We start from the raw sequence: 20,239 nt of genomic DNA on the forward strand, positions 1-20,239 counted from the left end.
AATTATTATAAGCTTAGCCTAAAGCTTTTTTGTTTTATGGGATTTTTTCAGCGTTTTATGGCTTCCAAAGATTTGCATGCTTTTAGGCAAAGAAAAATTGGGTTTTCGGAGTAAAAACTTTATAATCGGAATGAGAAAGTCATGGGGTTAACAGCTGTCTAAAACGGGTCCCATATTGGGATAATATATCCTAGTTTTTCAGTTCAATGGTTTTTTTTTGCTTTCTCAAAACTGAGAGCCCAAACTATCTATCTCCATCGATAAGTCCCATTATCCTTCTATCTATAAATACAAAAATCACAGCTTTCTCGTTCGCTCATGTTCTCAATATAAATTTATTGATATTGTGTAGATGCACATTTAAAAAATAAAATAATTAAATACAATAAAATAAATGCTAATAACTTTAACTGCACAATGTTACAATTGCGATTGCTGCTTTGCCAGATTATGGTTATGGAATCGCCCATTTATTTCGAGACATTAATGGATGGCAAAAATGCAAATGGAAGGCTTTTGCATGCAGTTAGAGCCAACATTTCGCTGACTAATCATGGACTAAAGTCTATCGATAAAACGTAACTAGACTATATAATAAAAATAATACACAATCGTTTAGAGTAATAGTAATAGTAGGTAATAGTAAACATAGTCATAATATCGATCGACGCGCACACTAAATGGAAACAAATGTACAAATCTATACACAACACGACAGAGCAAAGGATAATAGGTAATATAGGTACAGGGACAGATACAAAAATAGGTAATAGATTATTACACCTGAAGCTTAAGTTTACGCTCTTGTTGGTTTGGTCTAATTTGGCGGCATTACATTAAATAAGCGGGCTAGCTAGCTTAGCTCTATGGCAAACAGGCGGTACGGCGTACTCGCATAAATGGCACAGGCCAAAACGCGGGCCCTTCATCCCGTCAGTCCGATTCCAACCAGTCTAATCCGATCCTCCAGAGATGCGGGATGAGGGCCACAAACACTCAACTCATTTGACAGCAACTCCGAGTGCCATTTTCAGTAGACAAATCACATCCAGCACATCACAGGCAGATTTTACGTACAGTATATGTAAAAAAAAATAACTATAGGTACTATATATATATCATATGTAGATGTTCCCGCAGCAAGCATCCTCAGATTCCCGTCTCAGCTATGCCCTCGTCATCTGGAAAAGTGCAAAGATAGTTATAATACAAAATATGCCATAAATCCTTTGAATGCAAGAACATTACACATAAACTAAGGACAGGCTAAAATGGATTTTGAATTTAACTCTCTTCATTTTTGTATGCTTTTTTTTGTATCTCGTTTGAATATCTAATGTTTTGTTTTTAACCCGTAACCGTGTTCATGTGTCAATGTTAGTTACTTTGCCAGTGCGGTTAGAATTTCGTGTTTGTTTTTAGTCGGGGGGTAAAAAAAGCGAGTTAAAGCAAGTCTTTTTGGATGTGGGTCTGTGTTGTTGTTGTGTCTGTGTTTTGTGGGTACAAACCTAGAAAAAAAGTCGACTTTTCTATCAATACCACCAGCCATCCTCATCGGCGACAGCCCCATCCTTGGCCACCTTCCCATCCTCATCCTCATCGTCATCCGTTTCAGTGTCTGAATGAGACTTTGAGCCAGTGCAGATTATCCTGCTCTTTTCCTTCTCTAGCTTGGGCTTTTCCATGGCCTCCTGGAGATCCACATGCACATCCTGGCTGCTGCTGCCACAGCTGGCCGAGGATAGGGTGGCAGTCGTCTCATTGTTCAACGGCTGCTGGTCATCATCGTCCAACTCCTCATCCTCATCCTCATCCTCTTCATCATCATCTTCGCTGGCCTTGAGCTGCTTCTCATCCTTGGTCAGGTGCTTCTGCTGCTCCTGATCCTGGTCGGCCATTAAATCCGCATCCAGTTCCTCGGCCCTGGCCAAAGAGGCTCGAATGGGCAAGGTTCCCATTTTCGTTTGCGGCTGGCGCTCTAAGTAAATTTTAGTCACTTTTTTTGTGGGTTTTCAGGGTTTTTTTTTTTTTTTTGATTGGAGTTTTTGGTTTTTGTTTCGTTTTTTCAATTCAATTTTGTTTGCAGGAGTAGAAGCATATGGAAAATGTGTGTGGGTTAGGCGTATTTTGTGTGATTTACAATTGTGTTTTAGTTGTATGGGTGGTTTTTTTATGTATGAATGTGAAGAGAAAGAAGAAAATAAATTATTGAAAAATATTTGGTTAGTTACAATCTCAAATCAAATGAATAGGAGGAAAAAAACCTAAGGAAACCGCAGCCACAGAAAATCAATATATGAACAACAAACACCAAATTAAAAAGGTATAGATCAAACCGCATCCAGATATTGTGTGTTCGTGAAAACAGTTTAAGTTAATTAGCAAGAATTAATTATTCAACTTGATCCGAAAAGAGAGTGGGGGGAAAATAGAGGGGAAAATCAGATAGAACAGGTGTGTGGGGGACCAAAGGGAGTTCTGGGACTTTAACTTCCACTCACCTTCGTAGCCATCATTGGCATGCAGCTCCAGCGAATCGGCCAGCAGATGCTCCTTGCCCTCGAGCACCGCCAGCAGACACTGATGGATGCACACATACTGCTGCTCCGTCTGCACCATGAAAACGCGCTCTAAAAATGTAGATAACCATTAGGTTTGTTAACCATCAAGGGGGCTTAAGAATTAACAATATATCGCACCCTTTCGCATGGCGAACACGATGCCAAAGATGTCCACATAGTCCGACTTGTGAATGAGCTGCAGGATGCGGTCCAGGGCTATGAACGTCCCCGATCTGCCCACTCCCGCGCTGCAATGGACGATAATGGGACGCATATCCGTACCGATGACATCGCGGAAGGCGCGCACGAAGCGCACCAGCGATTGTGGCGGCTCTGGAACACCAAAGTCTGGCCATGTGGTGAAATGGAAGTGTCGCATTATCCGCGATTCGCAGTTCTGCAATGAAATCGGGGTAATATTAGGAAAACCTTCATATACATTGGGCTTAGAGTAATCTATAGTAACCCACCCTTGAGACCATAAACTCGGATATGCTCCAGTCGTGGAAGTGCGTGTCGATAATCAACTGCACTTTGATGTCCCCGTAGAACATGGCCACCCGATCCACGGGCCAGTACTGATCGCACTTCTCGCGACCCTTCTCAAAGCACCGCGTCAGCATGACAATGGCCCGCGAGTTGCTCTCCCAGCACATCCGCCAGAATTCCTCGCGAGTCGAGTGCAGCGGGCCCTGGGTGACGATGAACTCACGCGGTGAATTGTGTCCCGGCATGTAGTTCGCATTAATGTAATCCGAACCATCGTCATCGTCGACGGGCTGGAGCTTGAAGCGCGAGTGATCGTAGGGCAGGATGTTGGTGAATCGATTCTTGGGACGATTGCAGGGCAGATTGGCGAAGCTGCAGGCCTGATCGCGGCCCACATGCTTCAGCTCATCGAACTCCTCGCTGAAACGGAAATCCGAATCAGCCGACATTAGGCGGTAATGCTCGGCGAAATCCTTCACATGCACTGGACGATTGTGCGTCACATAGCCCTCGGGCATGGCGGCCAACTCGTCTTGCATGCGGGCCAGCTTGGAGGCACGGCGGATCGGTTGGCAGCGGTGCAGGAAGTAGACGACAAATAGCCCCACGACCACCAGTCCCACGACCGCAATGGTCATCATGGCCACAATGACCGTGTTACTGCGTTCCGTGGTTATCGGTGAACTGTACGCCGTATCCGTGAACTTATCCTCGTCCGTAAAGGCGCGCACCTTAATCCTGTAGGTCGTGCCAGCCCTCAGCGGACCATTGCAATAGCCCGTCTGGTGTTTGTCGCAGTTTGCCGATCCTATCGTAAAGTGCTCCGCCTCTAGGGCGCTCCTACGACTGCCATTGCTGGTGAGGAATGGATTGTATGGCTCTATGGCCTGGTAGGGCAACCACACCGTGTATGTCTGCACATCCTGCCAGCTAGGCATCTCCAGGCCCGACGCATTTTTGCCCACATCTTCGGCTATTATTATCGTGTAGGATCTCACCATGCCGTGGGCATTGGAAAAGTAGCCTTGCCGGTAACTGATCTCTATGGTGCTACTCGTTCTGCTGACCTCCAGGGGCGTGACACTCGGTTCTGGGACAGGAGGCGCTAGGATGGGCATCACTTGGATGTGCTCCCTCTCGGCTCCAAAGCCCAAAGACGACTTGGCTTGTATACGGAATATGTATTGGTTGCCGGGCACCAAGCCGCCAATCCTTCCGTGCGTCGCATTCGTCGGGAATTCGTAGCTTGTTATATCCGCTGCATCGTCGGCATTCTGGCAGGTTATGCGAAAATAATCAATAGGTCCATGCTGTTCGCCCGGCTCCAGATTCCACTCGAAGGTCACCTCGCCGGGCTGCACGTCACTTGGTTGGAAGTAGTCCACTTTGCCGGGCGGAGCGGCCAGCGTTTGATAGCTGGCCGAGATGGGAGCACTGCTGCGCATCAGGGTGCTGCCGGAGACATCTAAATCGGTGCCCTGCGTGGATCCAGCACGCACCACCACCGTGAATGTGTAGTTGTGATACGGACGCAAGCCCTGCAGCGTAATCTCCGACTTCTTGGTCACATTCTGGAGCAGCTGGGGTGCCTCCTCATCTGCACTAAGGTACTGCAGCTCGTAATCAGTATACTCCCCAGCAGGAGGCTCCCAACGTAGTGTTATCTCACGAGCCGCCACCTGGATGGCCTTCAGATCACTGATGGGCAGCGGATGCAGGCGGTACAGCCGTTGCACCGGCAAACTGGCCACACCACCACTCACTGTCCACACGGTCACGTTGTACAGCTTGCCGGGCGTCAGGCCCGTGAAGCTCAATTTGCGCTCCGTGTCGTTGGCCAGCTTCTCCTTGTCCTTGATCTTGGGATCGCCCATCGAGAAGCGGTAGATATCGAAGCGAGTGCTGTCCGCCGGAGTGGGTGTGTAGCTCAGGGTCACCGTCTCATCCTGACCCTGTTCGTGACCGGCGTTGGCGATGAACACATCCGATTGGATCAGTGGCATGGTGCGCGTGGAGAGATGGGTGGTTCCGGAACGAATGCCATTGGAGCTGGCCTGCACCTCGAAGCGATACTGCCGACCTGGCGACAGATCCTCGATGGGAATCCGAACGCTGGGCGAGCTTACTAGAGGGGAAAAACGGATTTCATTAGCTGTACAATATAGGGATTCGGACTATCTACTCACAGTCCTCCAGTTGGCTGACATTCTTGAACTCCACACGGTCCGCGTCGTCGGTGGGCCACCACTTAAGGGTGTAGAAGTCCACATGTCCATCGGGTCGCGGCCATTCCAGGGTGAGATTACGCGAGTCCACCAGGGGAACCACATTGGACACCGGTTGCGGCGGCATCGTCACATTCAGCTCCAACGGATGGGGACTCTCGACGCCAAAGCTCACGGTGTTCACCTGCACAAGGTAGCGCTCCCCGTAGTGCATGTCCTCGATCCTGGCCTCGTTCTCGTGCAGGCCGGAGATACGCTGCCAGGGAGAGGCATCCGTGCGATAACGCACCACATACTCGCCGAAGTCGCTGCCCTCCGGCGGCTGCCAGCGGAGCACCACCAGATTCGTATGCACCGTCTGCAGGGTGAGATTCTGCGGCGGTTTGGGAACTGTCAAGGAAAAGCAAAGTGTTTAGTTCATTTCGAATATATTGTATGAAGTATATATGGTTTATTTCGCCATTTAGCTATTAAATAAAACTGAAATGCCTAACAGATAGTTCCTGTTGTATAACAAATAATACCTATTTTCATATCTATACTTTGTACAAATAAAATTATACTATAAGTATATTGTTAGTATATTGTATATTATGATATCATGATTTCAGTCAAAGGTTCAATGCAGCGAAGGCTATATTTCCGACTCTATAAAGTATATATTGCAAAATTGGTCGACTATAACTTATAGCTGCCACAGAAACGATCGGAAAATGAATGGAAAATTAATAGGATTAAAATTGCATCTTCGTTGAATTGATCTCTCTAAGTATGTTCTTTTTGTAAATAAAAATCCATAAAAACTAAAAATGTTGCTACTAACATTGACTATTTCTGGGAAAATTATACAGCTAGCTTTTAAAAACACTAAAATATGACAATTGCAAAAAATGACCAAATCAGATAACCTGTTTGGTCATTAGGAGCTTTATGGCTCAATAAAAGAATTAAGTTCATATTTAACAGGATTTTGGCATATATTATCAATCGTTGCCATGCCGAAACACATTCTAGCACTGCAACAAAGTATTTTAAGCAGTCATAAGCAAACTTGCTGACGTACATTTAATTTTACCTGTTCCATAGTTACTAAAAAGTATTATATTGTGTACTTACAGACTGCCTGGAAGTAGGAGTGTGGCTCGCTGCGGATGCCGTGGCTTATGGCGTGCACCTTCACCTCGTAACCGGAACCGGGATGCAGGTAGTGGATGGTCAGGCTCGTCTCGTTGGTGGCCATGGTGCGCTCCTCGCGCGTCCCATTCCGCTGGTAGTGCACCTCGTAGCGATCCTGTCGAGAGTTCACATCACTGCGCCAGCTGAGCATCAGGCCGTGCTCGATGCTCTTTAGCTCCTGGATGAGGGGCGCCGCCGGGCGTGTGTATCTGGTGATGTCGCTGGCATTGGAGGCCACTCCCTTGGAGAGGGCCTGCACGGCGATCAGGTAGCGACGCCCTGCCAGCAGCGAGTCCAGAGTGTACTCCGTGAGATTCGTGGTGATCTGGGATTCCGTGGCCACGGGAAACAGTGCTGGCACTTCACTGGCGTTGGTCTGCTCATGGTAGCTAAGGGTGGACCAAAAATGTGAATTTTAGTACAAATTTAAATAAATGAGATAATGCAAGAGATATTCGTTATTCAGCTAACCAAATTTAAATCAACAAATAGCGCTAAATCTGTTATATACTTTTAAACTAATATTCCAGGGAATTTTTAAAGTCACGCCGCCACCTAGCGGATGTTAGCGGTACTACTGGTAATGCAAGGTCTTTTTAACCTATTAACTTATTTAATTATAAGTTATAAAATAATATTGCGATTGGTAATAAATTGCGATCAATGAAATCAATTAAATTCACACTGAAATAAAGTTTTTAGAACTGTTGGCGCCAGAAACCCTCTAGCTTTACTGAAAAAAAACTTGCGCTGCGCAGGAATCTCTAGAATCTACATGCTTAATTCCAACTTTGTAGCTTTTATAGATTTCCAGACTTCAAAACGCTTCTTTCTAACGGCTATTGAAATGTACTTTTACTCACCTTATTCTGTAGGCATCCTGTCGCCCCGTTTCCGCCGGTTCCCAGGAAATGTGCAGAGCATTGCTGCGATCGTCAAGGAATCCGCCCAGACCGCGAACGGGTCGTGGACGCAGTGTGACCTCTCCGCTGGCTGGCCAAGAGTTCACATTATCCGCAATCGTCTTGACCACCACTTCGTAGGTGCGACCCGGCTCCAGGACATCCGGATAGTCGAAGTAAACAGGTTCGCCTTCCGCTGCACGTGGTACATTGAATATCCTCCTTGAAGTCGACAGCATCACCTGGTAGGCATCGAATTCGCTATAGGTACGCGGTGGTTCCCATCGCACTCGAAAGGAACTCGATGTGGTGAAGGCCTCATCAAAGGTGACATTTAGGACACGTTCCGGTACTGTGAGATATCGAGCTGTGGTCGGGATCGATGACGTCTCGTCCTCGGACACCGTTTGCACCGATATATTGTACTCCCGGCCGGGAACTAGACCCTTGAAGGCCGCCTGGGCGGGACCCGGTGGTTCGCCTTCCCGCTCCACATAGAGCACACTCTGGATGGCATCATCTGGCGTTATGGAGACCTTGTAGTGGGTGTAGATACCGGCGGGAAAGGGCGGTTGCCACAGCACCAGCAGTGTGGTCTCATTCCGGAACCACACGATGAACTTGCCGGGAGTGTTGGGTTCTGGGCGCAAAATGAAGATGCAGCGAGCAGAGAGGGATTCGGAGATGCAATGAGAGTTGGATAAATGTGGAACTAGATTCTAAACTAACATCTAAGGTGAGTCGAGTTGGGTTAGTGTAGGTTGTCAAGTTAGTTGGTTCTTTACAGGGTCAAGGTGATAAGTAAAGTAGAGTTTCGAGTACTAATTTTGTATAATATAAACATGGTGGTTATATTAAAATATTTGTAAAACGCCCAATAAAATCGAATCTTAAAATACCAAATAAAAGCAATGAGAAATATATATATCATGTGTGTTAATACTAAAAATCAAGAGGAAATATTAACAATGAAATAGAACCATTAAATACTGAAGGTATTAGTAAGAAATACAAATAAAAGAAATAAATAGAATAAATAAAGAATGAAAAATAATAAAAAAAAATCCCAAATGAAAGGTTTCTAACCATAACAAAAAGCTAACGAAATTGGTATGGTTTATAGCTACAATTATTTACAAAACATAAATAAATTTCAATAAATTCCATTTAAGGGATAGCAAATTCAAGACATTTAAGATAAATAAAGACGCAAAATGCCCCACACAGTGGTCCCCAAATCCAGAACCAATCGCGAAGAATAATCTACCATTATCTTTTTACCTAGTCTTAATAATTTCGAAATCGAATTGGGCGCCACTGCATTAAAGCGCAACGAAATACATACTAATCAACCGTTTATTAACAAAATAACTAAAAACAAAGGAATCGCTTGTGAAATTAGGGGTGTTTAGTGTGGTGTGGAAAGAAGGTTACCTTCTGGTGGCTCAGATTTTCAGATTCCCGACGCCTTGAGAGCATTGTATAGATATAAAGTGAGAGACACGAGAGACGATCAGTATAAAGAATGTTAGTCATGGGCCCATCACCAACGGATTTTACGGGTTGCAGTTAGGCAGTAGTTAGCGGATATTTCGCGTATTTCTAGAGCATTAGAAGTTGCACCTGCGGTGCGGACCACGCGTTCCAGTCCTCTGACCCGACTTACTTGTGGTGAAGTTGCGACTCGTGTAGGCCACCGATTCCTTGCCCTGGTAGACGGAATAGGCCTGCACCTGGTAGCTCCCGCCCGGAGTGAGTTCCTTGGCCGACAGCTGCAGCGTCTCGTTTCCATCCAGCGAGTAGCTGCGCTCGAAGGGCAGATCCGTGAGGCCCAGCACCCGGATCCGGAAGCCCGAGTAGCGACCCGTTCCCGGGGGTCGCCACGTTATGAAGGCGCTCTTGCTGGAGCGCAGCTGGACGCTCAGGTTGGCTGGCGGATCGGGAGCTGATTCGAAATAAATTATAAATATAAAATAAAATATTAATATGATTGTTTTTCAAAGAATACATATATGGGTACAAATCAGCGATTTAAACCACTCCGGAGCTGAACCACTATGAACCGGCGTGCTTCAAACACTTTTAGAAAACGAACCGAACCATTTACCGGTTAAGCTATTTAATTTACAAGTGAACCGGTTCCGAATCGAAACCATTGTTTTAATATTTTGTTCGGTCCAAAAAAAAAACTCAGCTAACCAACTTTAAAACAAGAAATTGCGCTAAGTTGTTAACCACTTTTTAACTAACATTCCAGGAAATGTTAATAGTCACGGCACTCAGCGGTTGGCGCCACCTAGAGGTTGTTATGGGTACTACTGATGGCCAGCAATGTTTTTTTAACCTATTAACTTAGTTATTCATAACTTTTAAAATAATATTGCGATTGGTATGATTATTGGCATGTGGATAGAAATTGATAAAAAAAATAAAAAAATTGTTCGTGCCCATTCAATATTTTAGGGAATTGTGTGTTTGTATTAACCTAAGTGTACTTGTAAGGGTTATACAAATGCACTAATAGATTGTTTATGTTAATAAAAAACAAAGAAAATAAAAATGACATTATTTATTTTTAAATAAAATATTTTTCAGCCCTGGCTTAAACTTGAGCCCTATTTTAGTATATCGACGAACCGGTTCACAAACCGGAACCTTATCAATCGTTTAGATTCGAACTCCTGGGCCGAAGGACTTTAGCTTCCAGTGCCCCTTCTTTTTTTAAATATTAATTTTAGTAGTATATACTAGCTTTAATTTGTTAAAATAAAAATAAATAAATAATATTCGAACACCGAATTGATATGGTAGAAACCTCACCTGTTGTTATGTTCACCGTCCAGGTGAGCAGCTCCTGATGCGTGGAATTGGTGTAGTACAGCCAAAAGTTGTACTCCGTGCCGGGCAGGGCTCTGGAGAACTTGATGTCCTTGCCAATCTCGCTGGCCGGGATCGTGGTGTTCGGCTCCGGAAAGCCAAAGGGCGGACTGTAGTCGATCCTGTAGAAGGCGTTGTCGTTGCTGCTCGCATTTGGCACATTAATCACCAGCTCAGCTGCATTTGTGTGCTAAAAAAATAGTTAAGAAACAAATTTAATAAATCTTTTAAATATTTACACATTATTAAATAGTAAATCCCAACTTCGATTTCTAATTATAACTTTTACCCCAGTAAAATCCCGCCTCTTACAGAAGCCCCAATAAACCCATATATATGTACTACATGCAAAACAAACAAAAAACCAAGAGGCTATAGGCATTAAAAAGAGCCAACCAACGAAAACTTCTCAAGTTGTGGTTAATAGCGTCTATAAATAATCTTAAAAACAGTTTAATTAGAACTGAACGTATAAATCAAGACCTAACCGCAAAAATTACGTAAGCCAAGGTTTTTTTTTTTTCTTAATACGAAGTCACCGTAAATCTATATAGTGCTTAAAACACATCACCTGGTGAATTATTGCAAGTCTGAATCGTATAAGTCACAAAGAGAGTGGGAAAGAAATTTGGTAATTAACGAAAACAGTTCTAGTCTAAGCTTTGTGATTTAGGGTACTGACCCTGATATACTATACTGATTCAAGCTGACCAAGTGCATCCCAAACATAAGAAAAAATGGTATTTTAAGAAAAGGCATCACTTTTGAAGGAGGTTTTTCTGTTAGCGTTAAAAAAGAACCGAAGAGAACCATATACCTTAACAGCTAAAGCTATGCCATCTTTATAATAATTAAGCTCAATTTGTTTAAAACTAAGAAGGTATTTCGAACGAAAACCCTATAAAATAACTTCAAACTTTTGACATGATAAAGTTTTAACCGCAACTTTCTATCTTGTTTCTATCTATTTGCGATATTATTATTATATTTCATAAAACTTCAGAACATATAGTAAATATGTTTAATCTTTCTTTTTTGTATTTATCAATTCACTAATATATTATATTACACTTCAGAACATATAAGTAGGTAGTATATGTTTTTCCCACTGTCTATGTTGTACTATCCCACAAAACATTAATGTAAACGAGTCTGCCCGTGAATGCACAAGGGTATTTCAATCGGAATTACATTCCAGTGTGGGTAGTCTCCTTAGATCCGCGGTGCTTACCTCATAACTGACCTACATTTGCGCAATCATTCTTGCCCGACGATCCCCCATTAATCACAGCGATAACGCTCGCAACACGCTGGAAATCGGGAGATAAGAGCGTGGATCTCCCGATGATCATGACTGTATATAGTATATAGCATATAGTATATATAATATAATATAATATAATATAAAGTTTTACGGGGCAACGCTTGCAAGTGACTCACGAGGGTTCCGTTTGGGTGCAAGTGATTGCATCTCGTGCTGTGTGCAGTTATTAAAATTGGAATTACATAAGCCAAGCCCATCACAGCACATGGATCACACATGACCGGCCTCGACATCAGTTATCTTCAATGAGCGGCCTTTGGAGTGACCATCTATATAATGGGCGCACAACAATGGGTTTTTCCACCAGCCCGACCTCGTCGCTATTTTAGCAAAAATAAGAAAACTCACGTCGGATCTTCGCATTTCTTTACCCTTCCTGTTTCGGGTTTACCTCTTAGGTATGCGAAAAGCAAACTGTAGTGTCATTTTTCTATATACAAAATCTGTTTACGATCCCTATCGATAGATAGGCGGTTCTTTGAGAATCCGAACACTTCGATCGTATTTCCTGTCTGGCTCCATTGAAAGCAAATGAGCTCTACAGAAATGCCAATGTTATGTGATCGAATTCTTAGGGTCTTCAGGAATGCGTAGCTTTGGATTACCTATTGTAAGACAATCTTATTTCCAGGAATCCAGACGAATGTTTACTTTATTATGAGTATAGTCTATCAATAAGTATAGTCTATCAATAATGCCTGCTTAGGTATTAAGTAAACTAAACAATATCATAGGTAATTAATGTATCATTTATTTTTATAATTTCAGTGATCCAACCAATGGACATCTAATTACCACCTTAAACAAGGAAATAATCGATTTGAAAGTGAAAAAATCACTTTATAATCCTATCCTGGAGCTCTAAATGCGCAATATCTACAGTACCTGATAATTAGCCAAATAAAATGCAATATCGCAATAAAAAATATAAATTAGCAGATGCCGATCTATTTGTTTTATTGCCTCCGCTCGCAAGTTGTTAATTTTCTATGGTCCGATCGTTGGATGGGTGATATTATAGTATATTCACATACTATACGAACATACGACTATGCATATAGATATATGCATAAATGATAATGACGCTAATCACGTTTGGAACGTTATTCGGACAATAGCCGAATGCTGACGTCAGCATGGCAACGGATATAAGATATCGAATTTCGGGGGGTACCCAAAATAAAAATTAAAAAAAAAAAACAAATTAAAATTAAACATAGAGATGTGCCATTTCCGACCAGGTTAGAAAACATATCCGGAAAATGGCCATTGAATACTGTGAATGGTAGGAAAAACAAATTTTCCTACGCTTCAAGTGAATATGCAATTTGAATATGATTTCTTAATTCGATTTAGCAGTTGTTGTTATAATCGCATGTCACATGCAAACCGACAATGAGCAATAAAACGGGCAAATTGCATGTGAAAACGGAAGTTAAAGTGGTTTTTAGGCAAATCAAGCCAAAAACAATCAGCCGCCCATTTTTCACGATAATATCCCCCCGTTTTATCATCGACACCTCGGATTACGCCCCCAATCTTTTTTTTCTCCTAGACTTTTTCATTTTTTGTCCTTCAATTTGCGAAATGAATTCGACCTTTAAGCCTAAATGATCATACTAATGGTCATAATTAGAATGATGGGCATGATTATGACAGTGATGAGGCGGAAACCGAAGAGTAATCGTTATCATATGAACTGAAACGATTTGACTAATGTGGCATTCGAAAAAAAAAGTTAAGAACAATTAAATCTACAACCAAACAAGTGACAAGAGAATTTTTTAATTTTCCGAATACTCGTAACTAAATAAACCCTATAAAGTTTCAGAAAATCAACAAAAGTCTTAATAAACTTCCTTTTATTAAAGCAAAAAACAACCCATAAATATTTCCGAATCCCCTATAACAATATAATCGATATGTAATCAACTTAAATCAATTTAAATTACCATAGTTAATAACATGGTTCCAACAAAATGATACCAAACCGACTAAATACTTCCTTCGAACATCGATTAGTCTTTAAGTGGTGCAATCGATTATTTCGATTCATTTGCTCATGCTATCATTTGTTTAATCGGCAGTTACTTACATTTGGGTTAAGCCAATTTGATTGACAATTTAAGTTGGGTTTTGTTTTTCGGTTTTTATTTTCGGCTTTGCCTTTCACTTTTTTTTGGGGGAACTTTGGGAAAGTTTGGAATTGAAATATATATCAATCAGATTGTGCGAGGGAGAAAATTATCGGTCTTGACGAAAAATTCAATCTAAATTTAGTTAAGAATAAATTCTAATCATGTCATAAGAAAATTTTCCATAGAACTTTAAATAAACAATATAATGCCTTGTTGAAGCTTCATAATTACAAAAATAAAGCCAGCACTGTCATAATAGTTTTTCACTAAGTGATAGTAAGATTTGTGAAGTCAGTGCGAAAAAATCGCATAAATCGAAATGAAACCGGGCGGCGAAAAAAATAAATAAACGCAACGCAAATTGAAATGGCAAACGTGGAATGCGTGAGATCGAATTTAAGGCTTGTTTTTCTTGTGAATGTGTGATTTTATTTATTTTTCTTGAGTATAAAACGCTGTAGGTTGCTTGCTAATTATTTTTACGTGCGTGCAAGAGGGATGGAGAGCTCGAAAAAAAAACATACAAATAAAATACAAATCCAATTCAAAATCAAAAACCCAAACCAGTTAGGTGAGCCAAAAGCTTCTCTTGACTTTTGCTTTAATTTTTGTCGTGCGTATTTTTTCATTTTCTTTTTTTTTTTTTTAGCTTTAGCCATAGCCATATTTTTGTGTTCAATAAACAAATTGTCGTTTTGTGTCCCCCCGCTTCCACCTGCAATTTCAAGCCATTTTGACCAAGCAAATCTTTTTCGCTAGCTGGTTATTTATTTAATTTTGCTGTTCTGGTCGAGTTGGCCCAGTTTTTTGTGTTGGCCCCGCAATTAATATCAATTAATTAGTAGTTGCTTTGTCAGAACAGAAACGGCAACAGAAGGAGAAAGAGAGAGCCAGAATTTGGTACAACGATTAACAAACGAAAATAATTGGAGATCAGTGCTAAAAAAAAAAAAAAAAATTAGCCACAAGTCATGGAAGTTGAAAATCGCATGAAAACGCAACTCTAGAGATCAAAACAAAATAATAATTATATTGATAAATGGACATTTAACAACCGCAAAACGATAAAAATATCTCGTAGGTTTATATAAGTCGGTAAATTCGACACTAAATGGAACCGGATAATGGAAAAAGATTGAACTAAACGGGGATAAATAACGGTATATCCGGGAAAGTTGTCATATAAGTCGAAGACTCTATAAACCTGAATTTAAAATATATATTTAGATAAATATTTGTTGGCTGGTTAGTAGTAAACTTAGCAAGTTTACAAATAATTAACTTATTTTACTACAAAACAAGCATGGAGTTCAGCCTCCTCTGGTGAATAAATTGTATTGTGGGACCCCAAGCTTGTGATATATCTATTCTTAGAACCCTCCACTTCACTTGATGGGGTCTATAGTCAAGTGCAAATAGAGATTAATAAGCCATAAATGGGTATATGTATGTACGTATTCTCCGATTCTCTGTTTGAGTTGTCACTTTGCATATGGAATTCGCTTCCTGTCTTATTTATTTGCTGATTTATTTGTTGTTTGCCGAGAGAAAGCCAGAGATTCTGCCAGAGTTCAGTGGTCTCTTCACTGGGACATTCTCCGAAAGTCAGGTAGAACATAAAATAATGTGAAATTCTAGCATTCCAATGGGTGTGTGCTCCATTTAAACCAACTCCACCCGCATGCCAATTAGTGGGTAAATATCTCTCCTTAACCCCTTGCTGCCCCCACTCCAGACTAATTCTTCTGCTTCTTCAGCTGCCATATAAACAATGGTAATAAGTACAGAAAGAAAAAGAAAAGAAAACAGTCAAGAAGGTGCCAACAACCCATAAAGCAGGCAAACAGGGCACTACAAAAAAAAACATACGTAATAAAAAAGAAGCACCCACAAGAAAGTGGAAGAAACAGTAGCATCTGAAGAATTGGAAAACAAAAATTAAGAAGCACAAAACAGAAAAAGAAAACAAAATTTCAATTAATTGAGCCAAAGTTAATTTTACATCGATCCTACAAATTGTAAACAAAGAGAATAGAGAAAAGAGGGGAGAATCCCGATCCCCCATGCAATTGAGCAGTTTTTGACTTTAATTTGGTTATTCGTAGGGTGGTTCGGTTAATTTCCCTCAACACATCTCCGAACACTTGACACAGTTCCCCAATATTATCCGGAAAAAAGGGGGCAGGGCAGGGATCAGCTTAATTGCCGGCACTGTGTTTGATCACTTCAGTTCTAATTGAATTTCCAGATAGCTCTCTTCAAATGACAATGCACTTATTTGTGACCAATTTGACAAAAAGATAGGGGAGCTTTTATACGCTTACGAAACTTAAAAATAAGATGTTTAATCTTTAAGTTCTTTATTTTATTAAATTCTCTTAAAGGTATGTTCGTATAAGATCATTTCCGACTTGATAATAAAAATGGATGGTTGATTAAAGTAAAATATGCCTGGCAAAAGAGATAAATAAACGGAAACCAAGTTATATCGAGATTACCCCATTAAGTTTTCGAACCATCCAAAATCTCTCACACTTACAATATCTGGTTACGATGTCATCATTTCGCCCCACTCTCTCTTCACCCGGAAAAAAGCTCGGCTGATGTCATCGCAACTCTTCTGCGCTGCCATATTTTATAAACCTTTTTTTTTTTGGACGCTTAGTAATACGAATACTTTCGGCCAAGTTCGGGCGATAAGCCGGCACGTAATGACCTGCGATCCGCAATCGCGCCAATGCCCAGATAAAACGAAAGCCAAAGTCAAGGCGGCAGATACACGTGAGTTATAAAACATATAGCAGAACTGATACAACAATTTGCCCAAGAATTTAAGAAATTTCCGAAAGGTATTTAAAATGAAATGGAACCGCTATCGTAGTATTATTATTTGAGAAGTAATGTCTACTATTGTTATGAAACTAATGGTACAACATGTATTATGGTAACATTAAACTTTTAAAATGTTTTTACTTGGTTTACCCCCTCAAAATACTATTGTTTTGTCAGTAAAAGTAAAGATTTGGCTTGATATATTGTTTAACGATTCCCAAAAGAACATTGCAATTTTTTCTGAGTGAGGAAGTTCCGATGACAGCGACATCAGAACCAACCTTGAGTTTAACTTGCGTTCGCTTTTTACTCTTTTTTATTGTGTTTTTCACTTTTAACTTGTTGCTCTGGGATTTTGTTTTTATTGTCTTTGGCCTGTGCTTAACAATGCGACAACAATGCAAAACGAAACGAAACGAGTTTTGTAAACGAAACAACAGCGGCTAAAACAAAAATCATTCAATAAAACAAGGAATAATGGCTGGAATAGGCCCACAAATCACACATTAAAATCACACACACTTGGTGTACGATAATCACCGGATTGGGATTCATCACCCGTAGGAGTCAGAAATTACCTGCCATTAATTTTAGATCGACTCGGGTTCAAAATACAGAACACATTTCGCAAGTTTCGCAGCTTAATGGGGCAATTTAACATGTGCATTAAGTCTATAACGCTTGAGAGCCATTAGAGTTTAATAATTATGAAGATCAGAAGTAGTCATTGGGACTATGTGGTTTACTTCCAAGAACACTATGAATAAAAAATTAAAGTCAAGGCAATAAAATTTCTTAAAATAACAAGTAAACCTGGTTTAAAAATTTAAATAAGCATAAAACATTAGCCGAAATTAAAAATGTATAGCATTCTGATGAGCTTTACTTAAAATCTCCACTTGATGCGATTTTAGTTTAATTTTAGTGAGCGGTTAAGCGAGCTGATATTGAAATAATATAACGCACAGCCAAACCCAACTAGAACCGGCCAAACGGGTTCCCAAAACGCGACCAACAGAGCAAAAACTAAATAAACACATTTGCTGACAATAAAATTGGAAAATAGTTAAGGTATAATTTGAAACAACCTATTTAGACACCGTTTATAACATAAAAACTTAATTGAGTTTTAGAAGGCTTTGAAAAATACTAGAATTTGTGGTCCTCCTTATCAATATTTTGCTTTTATTATTCAGATGAATATAATTATTTTGAAATATTATTTTCTGATTATTATTAACAAAGATCTAATCAGTTTTTAATTTATTTTAATTTTTAACTGTACTTTTAAGAGCTGAAACTTTATTTTATCTCTAAATATAATAAATTCTTTTGAAAGGTTTTTTAAGAAAATACCTACTTAATATACCAGAATTTGTGTTCCTCTTTACCAACATTTTGGTTTTATTATTCAGATTAATAACAATTTTTCAAATATTACTTTCTGACATTTTCTTATTTACTATTAACAAAGATCTAATCAGTTTTTAATTTATTTTTATTTTAAACAGTACTTTTAAGAGCTGAAACGTGTTTTTATCTCTAGATATAATAATTTCCTTTGAAAGGTTTTTAAGAACATTCCTACTTTTTTATATTATAACTTAGAAAAATTAAGGTTTTTTTCGAAATTTGGTTGTTAAAATACCAACTTACAAAAATATTTTGTTTTTTTTTTTTGACATTTTGGCAAATTGGTATTAATAAATAGTAATCCCCACAGTTATCCCCCTGCCAATCCATTGAAGTCCTGACAAAAAGGTACCTAACTTTTCGGGTTTACCTGTCGATTTATCTTTATCTGAGGGATTTTTTTCCCACTCACCTGAGTCAAAAAAATTGTCAAAATGCCAACAACAAGCCACACGTGTTGTTGTTGCTGGTGGTGGTGGTGACTTTGCTGTTGTTGTTCCTTTTGTTGTAATCGCCGCCGCTTTCGTCCATGTGTGTGTCTTTGTATTTGTTGCTGCTGATGATGTGCCCGTAATTGTTGTTGTTTTCGCGTGGCACAGTCCATTTTTCAAGTACAGTAAAACTCAATGAGTGTCGAAGGTTTCGCAGATTTTAGTTTTATTTTATTTTTTGTTGGGGGTGGGGGATGGGCGTTTTATGGTTTTTGTTTTATATTTTGTGTGGCTATAACATGGTCATTCGTTTGTATTGCAGACATATGCACTCGATATACATTTATGCACATACGTTTCCTTTTATTATTACTTAATTAATATTGCACTTGTATTGCACTCTCTGTGTAACGGGAAATGGGAGAATAATTGAGTGAGTGAAAAGAGAGAGAGAGAGACAAATGTGGGTCCATTGTAATTGTTTCTTAATCTGATTTTCATTTACAAACGCCGGCGAATGCAGGGAAAATGTTTTATGGGCAAACAAATTTATAACGGCACTGTCGCTCGGACACACACACACGCATACACTTGCATAGAAAGAGAAGAAGCAGAAGCGAAAGCTGCAGGTGAAAAGCAACCAAAAGAGAGTACGAGAGAAAGACACTATCTCTGTTTCTGCTGTGAACGGTGGAGCAAGGGAGAGGGGAGATAAAAATATGAACCACGCACAAGTACAAGTGCGTGAGCGTTGCACATATGTACGTAGTATGTATAAAAGTATGTGATTTGGAATGAACAAAAAAAACAGTCGCTTGATGCACACACACACAATTGTGACTGTAACGGCGCTTTACTACAAGTACGGTGGGCCACCCAACAGGTGGATATATGAATGTAACTAAAAACAAAAATATATTTTGATAATTAAATAATTAATAAATTTATATATTAAAGACTGAGCAAAAGAATGAAAATAAATACACAATTTAATAATTTAATTTTAATCTTTAACTGTGGGTCCACCCCAGCGAGCGCCCACTGTGGCATTAATGTCTGCTACCGTTGTTGTTATTGTTGCTGCATTACGAAATATCCAGCAATTAACAGACAATTGTTGTGGCCGCCGCTTTTTTGCACTTAGCTTTGCACTATGTTTGTATGCGCACTTTTGTGTGAACAAAGTGAGGTGAAGTAAATTACAATAGCGGGCGGTTAATGGTGATTGCATTAAATGCTAATTGCACGCATATACTTTTACTCCGCCCTTTCTCTCTCTCCTATCTCCCTCTCTCCCACACACACACACACACACTGATGCACTCGGCCCACACACAGGCTCAACTACTAAATGCGGCGGCGCAACGGCGTCGACGTCGGCAGCGACGTCATCCACAAAACAACAAAAAAAATTCACTTTGCTCTTTTCCTCCTGTTGCTTCTTCCCCTCCTCCTCCTTCTCCTTTCCAGGATTTCGCTGCACACGAATTAAAAACAAACTAGTCACGTTTCATTTTAAATGGAAAACATAAAAAAAAGAACATAAACTTCTGGCGCGGCGGCGCACTAGACAGAAAAAAAATAAATCACAGATTTCGGATTTGTGGCAGCCCAAAAATAGTAACCGATTTTTATTCACCGAAAACTTGTTACTGTTTGTTAAACAAAACAGGCTGCGAAAAGGAGGCAAACATACGAACGCAGCGCCTAAAGCGGACACGAAAACAAGACCGAAGCGCACTGCAAAAAAAAACAAACGGTTGTGAGTGGCAGTGTGACCGCGGCGCTATCTAGAAATAATACCATCCGGCTCCCAAAATAAATACTTTTTATACCATTTTTGGTATGCAAAAATACCGAAAATATTTCAA

General features: G+C 40.3%; 1 protein-coding gene and 1 long non-coding RNA gene across 9 annotated transcripts in view; one reads left to right on the forward strand and one right to left on the reverse strand.

Annotated features, from left to right (window-relative positions):
• LOC119557323 overlaps window positions 1-6,518 on the forward strand; it is a 130,636-nt gene extending 124,118 nt beyond the window's left edge. For all 4 annotated transcript variants that reach the window (XR_005220067.1, XR_005220065.1, XR_005220066.1 and 1 more), the window contains one exon: window positions 6,394-6,518. This is a non-coding gene — a long non-coding RNA (uncharacterized LOC119557323). The remainder of the gene's footprint in view (window positions 1-6,393) is intronic.
• LOC119557318 (tyrosine-protein phosphatase 10D) lies at window positions 449-20,122 on the reverse strand. 5 transcript variants are annotated; one of them, XM_037870030.1, is made up of 12 exons: window positions 20,065-20,122; window positions 18,350-18,771; window positions 10,174-10,420; window positions 9,020-9,298; window positions 7,315-7,993; window positions 6,392-6,840; window positions 5,237-5,665; window positions 3,032-5,175; window positions 2,700-2,958; window positions 2,502-2,630; window positions 1,509-1,996; window positions 449-1,181 (listed from the first exon to the last, which is right to left on the reverse strand). In XM_037870030.1, the coding sequence occupies exons 2-11, from the start codon at window positions 18,539-18,541 to the stop codon at window positions 1,533-1,535; spliced, it is 5,271 nt and encodes a 1,756-aa protein (XP_037725958.1). In that variant the 5' UTR covers window positions 18,542-18,771; window positions 20,065-20,122; the 3' UTR covers window positions 449-1,181; window positions 1,509-1,532. The 5 variants fall into 5 exon arrangements, with proteins under 5 accessions (XP_037725958.1, XP_037725960.1, XP_037725957.1 ...); XM_037870032.1 differs by having other exon boundaries at window positions 1,509-1,978; window positions 20,008-20,116; XM_037870029.1 differs by having other exon boundaries at window positions 20,008-20,116.
• Between the last annotated feature and the right edge of the window lie 117 nt (window positions 20,123-20,239).

Source organism: Drosophila subpulchrella, chromosome X, assembly GCF_014743375.2.
Source record: "Drosophila subpulchrella strain 33 F10 #4 breed RU33 chromosome X, RU_Dsub_v1.1 Primary Assembly, whole genome shotgun sequence".
Lineage (NCBI taxonomy): Eukaryota > Metazoa > Arthropoda > Insecta > Diptera > Drosophilidae > Drosophila > Drosophila subpulchrella.

Bases quoted from the DNA above. Each gene is read 5' to 3' on its own strand.
- LOC119557318 (XM_037870030.1), bottom strand. From the start codon at position 18,541: ATGGACTGTGCCACGCGAAAACAACAACAATTACGGGCACATCATCAG. The intron at 10,421-18,349 runs GTGAGTGGGAAA...CTATTTTTTTAG, and splicing joins TGACAATTTTTTTGACTCAG to CACACAAATGCAGCTGAGCT. The intron at 6,841-7,314 runs GTGAGTAAAAGT...GTCCACCCTTAG, and splicing joins CAGGATGCCTACAGAATAAG to CTACCATGAGCAGACCAACG.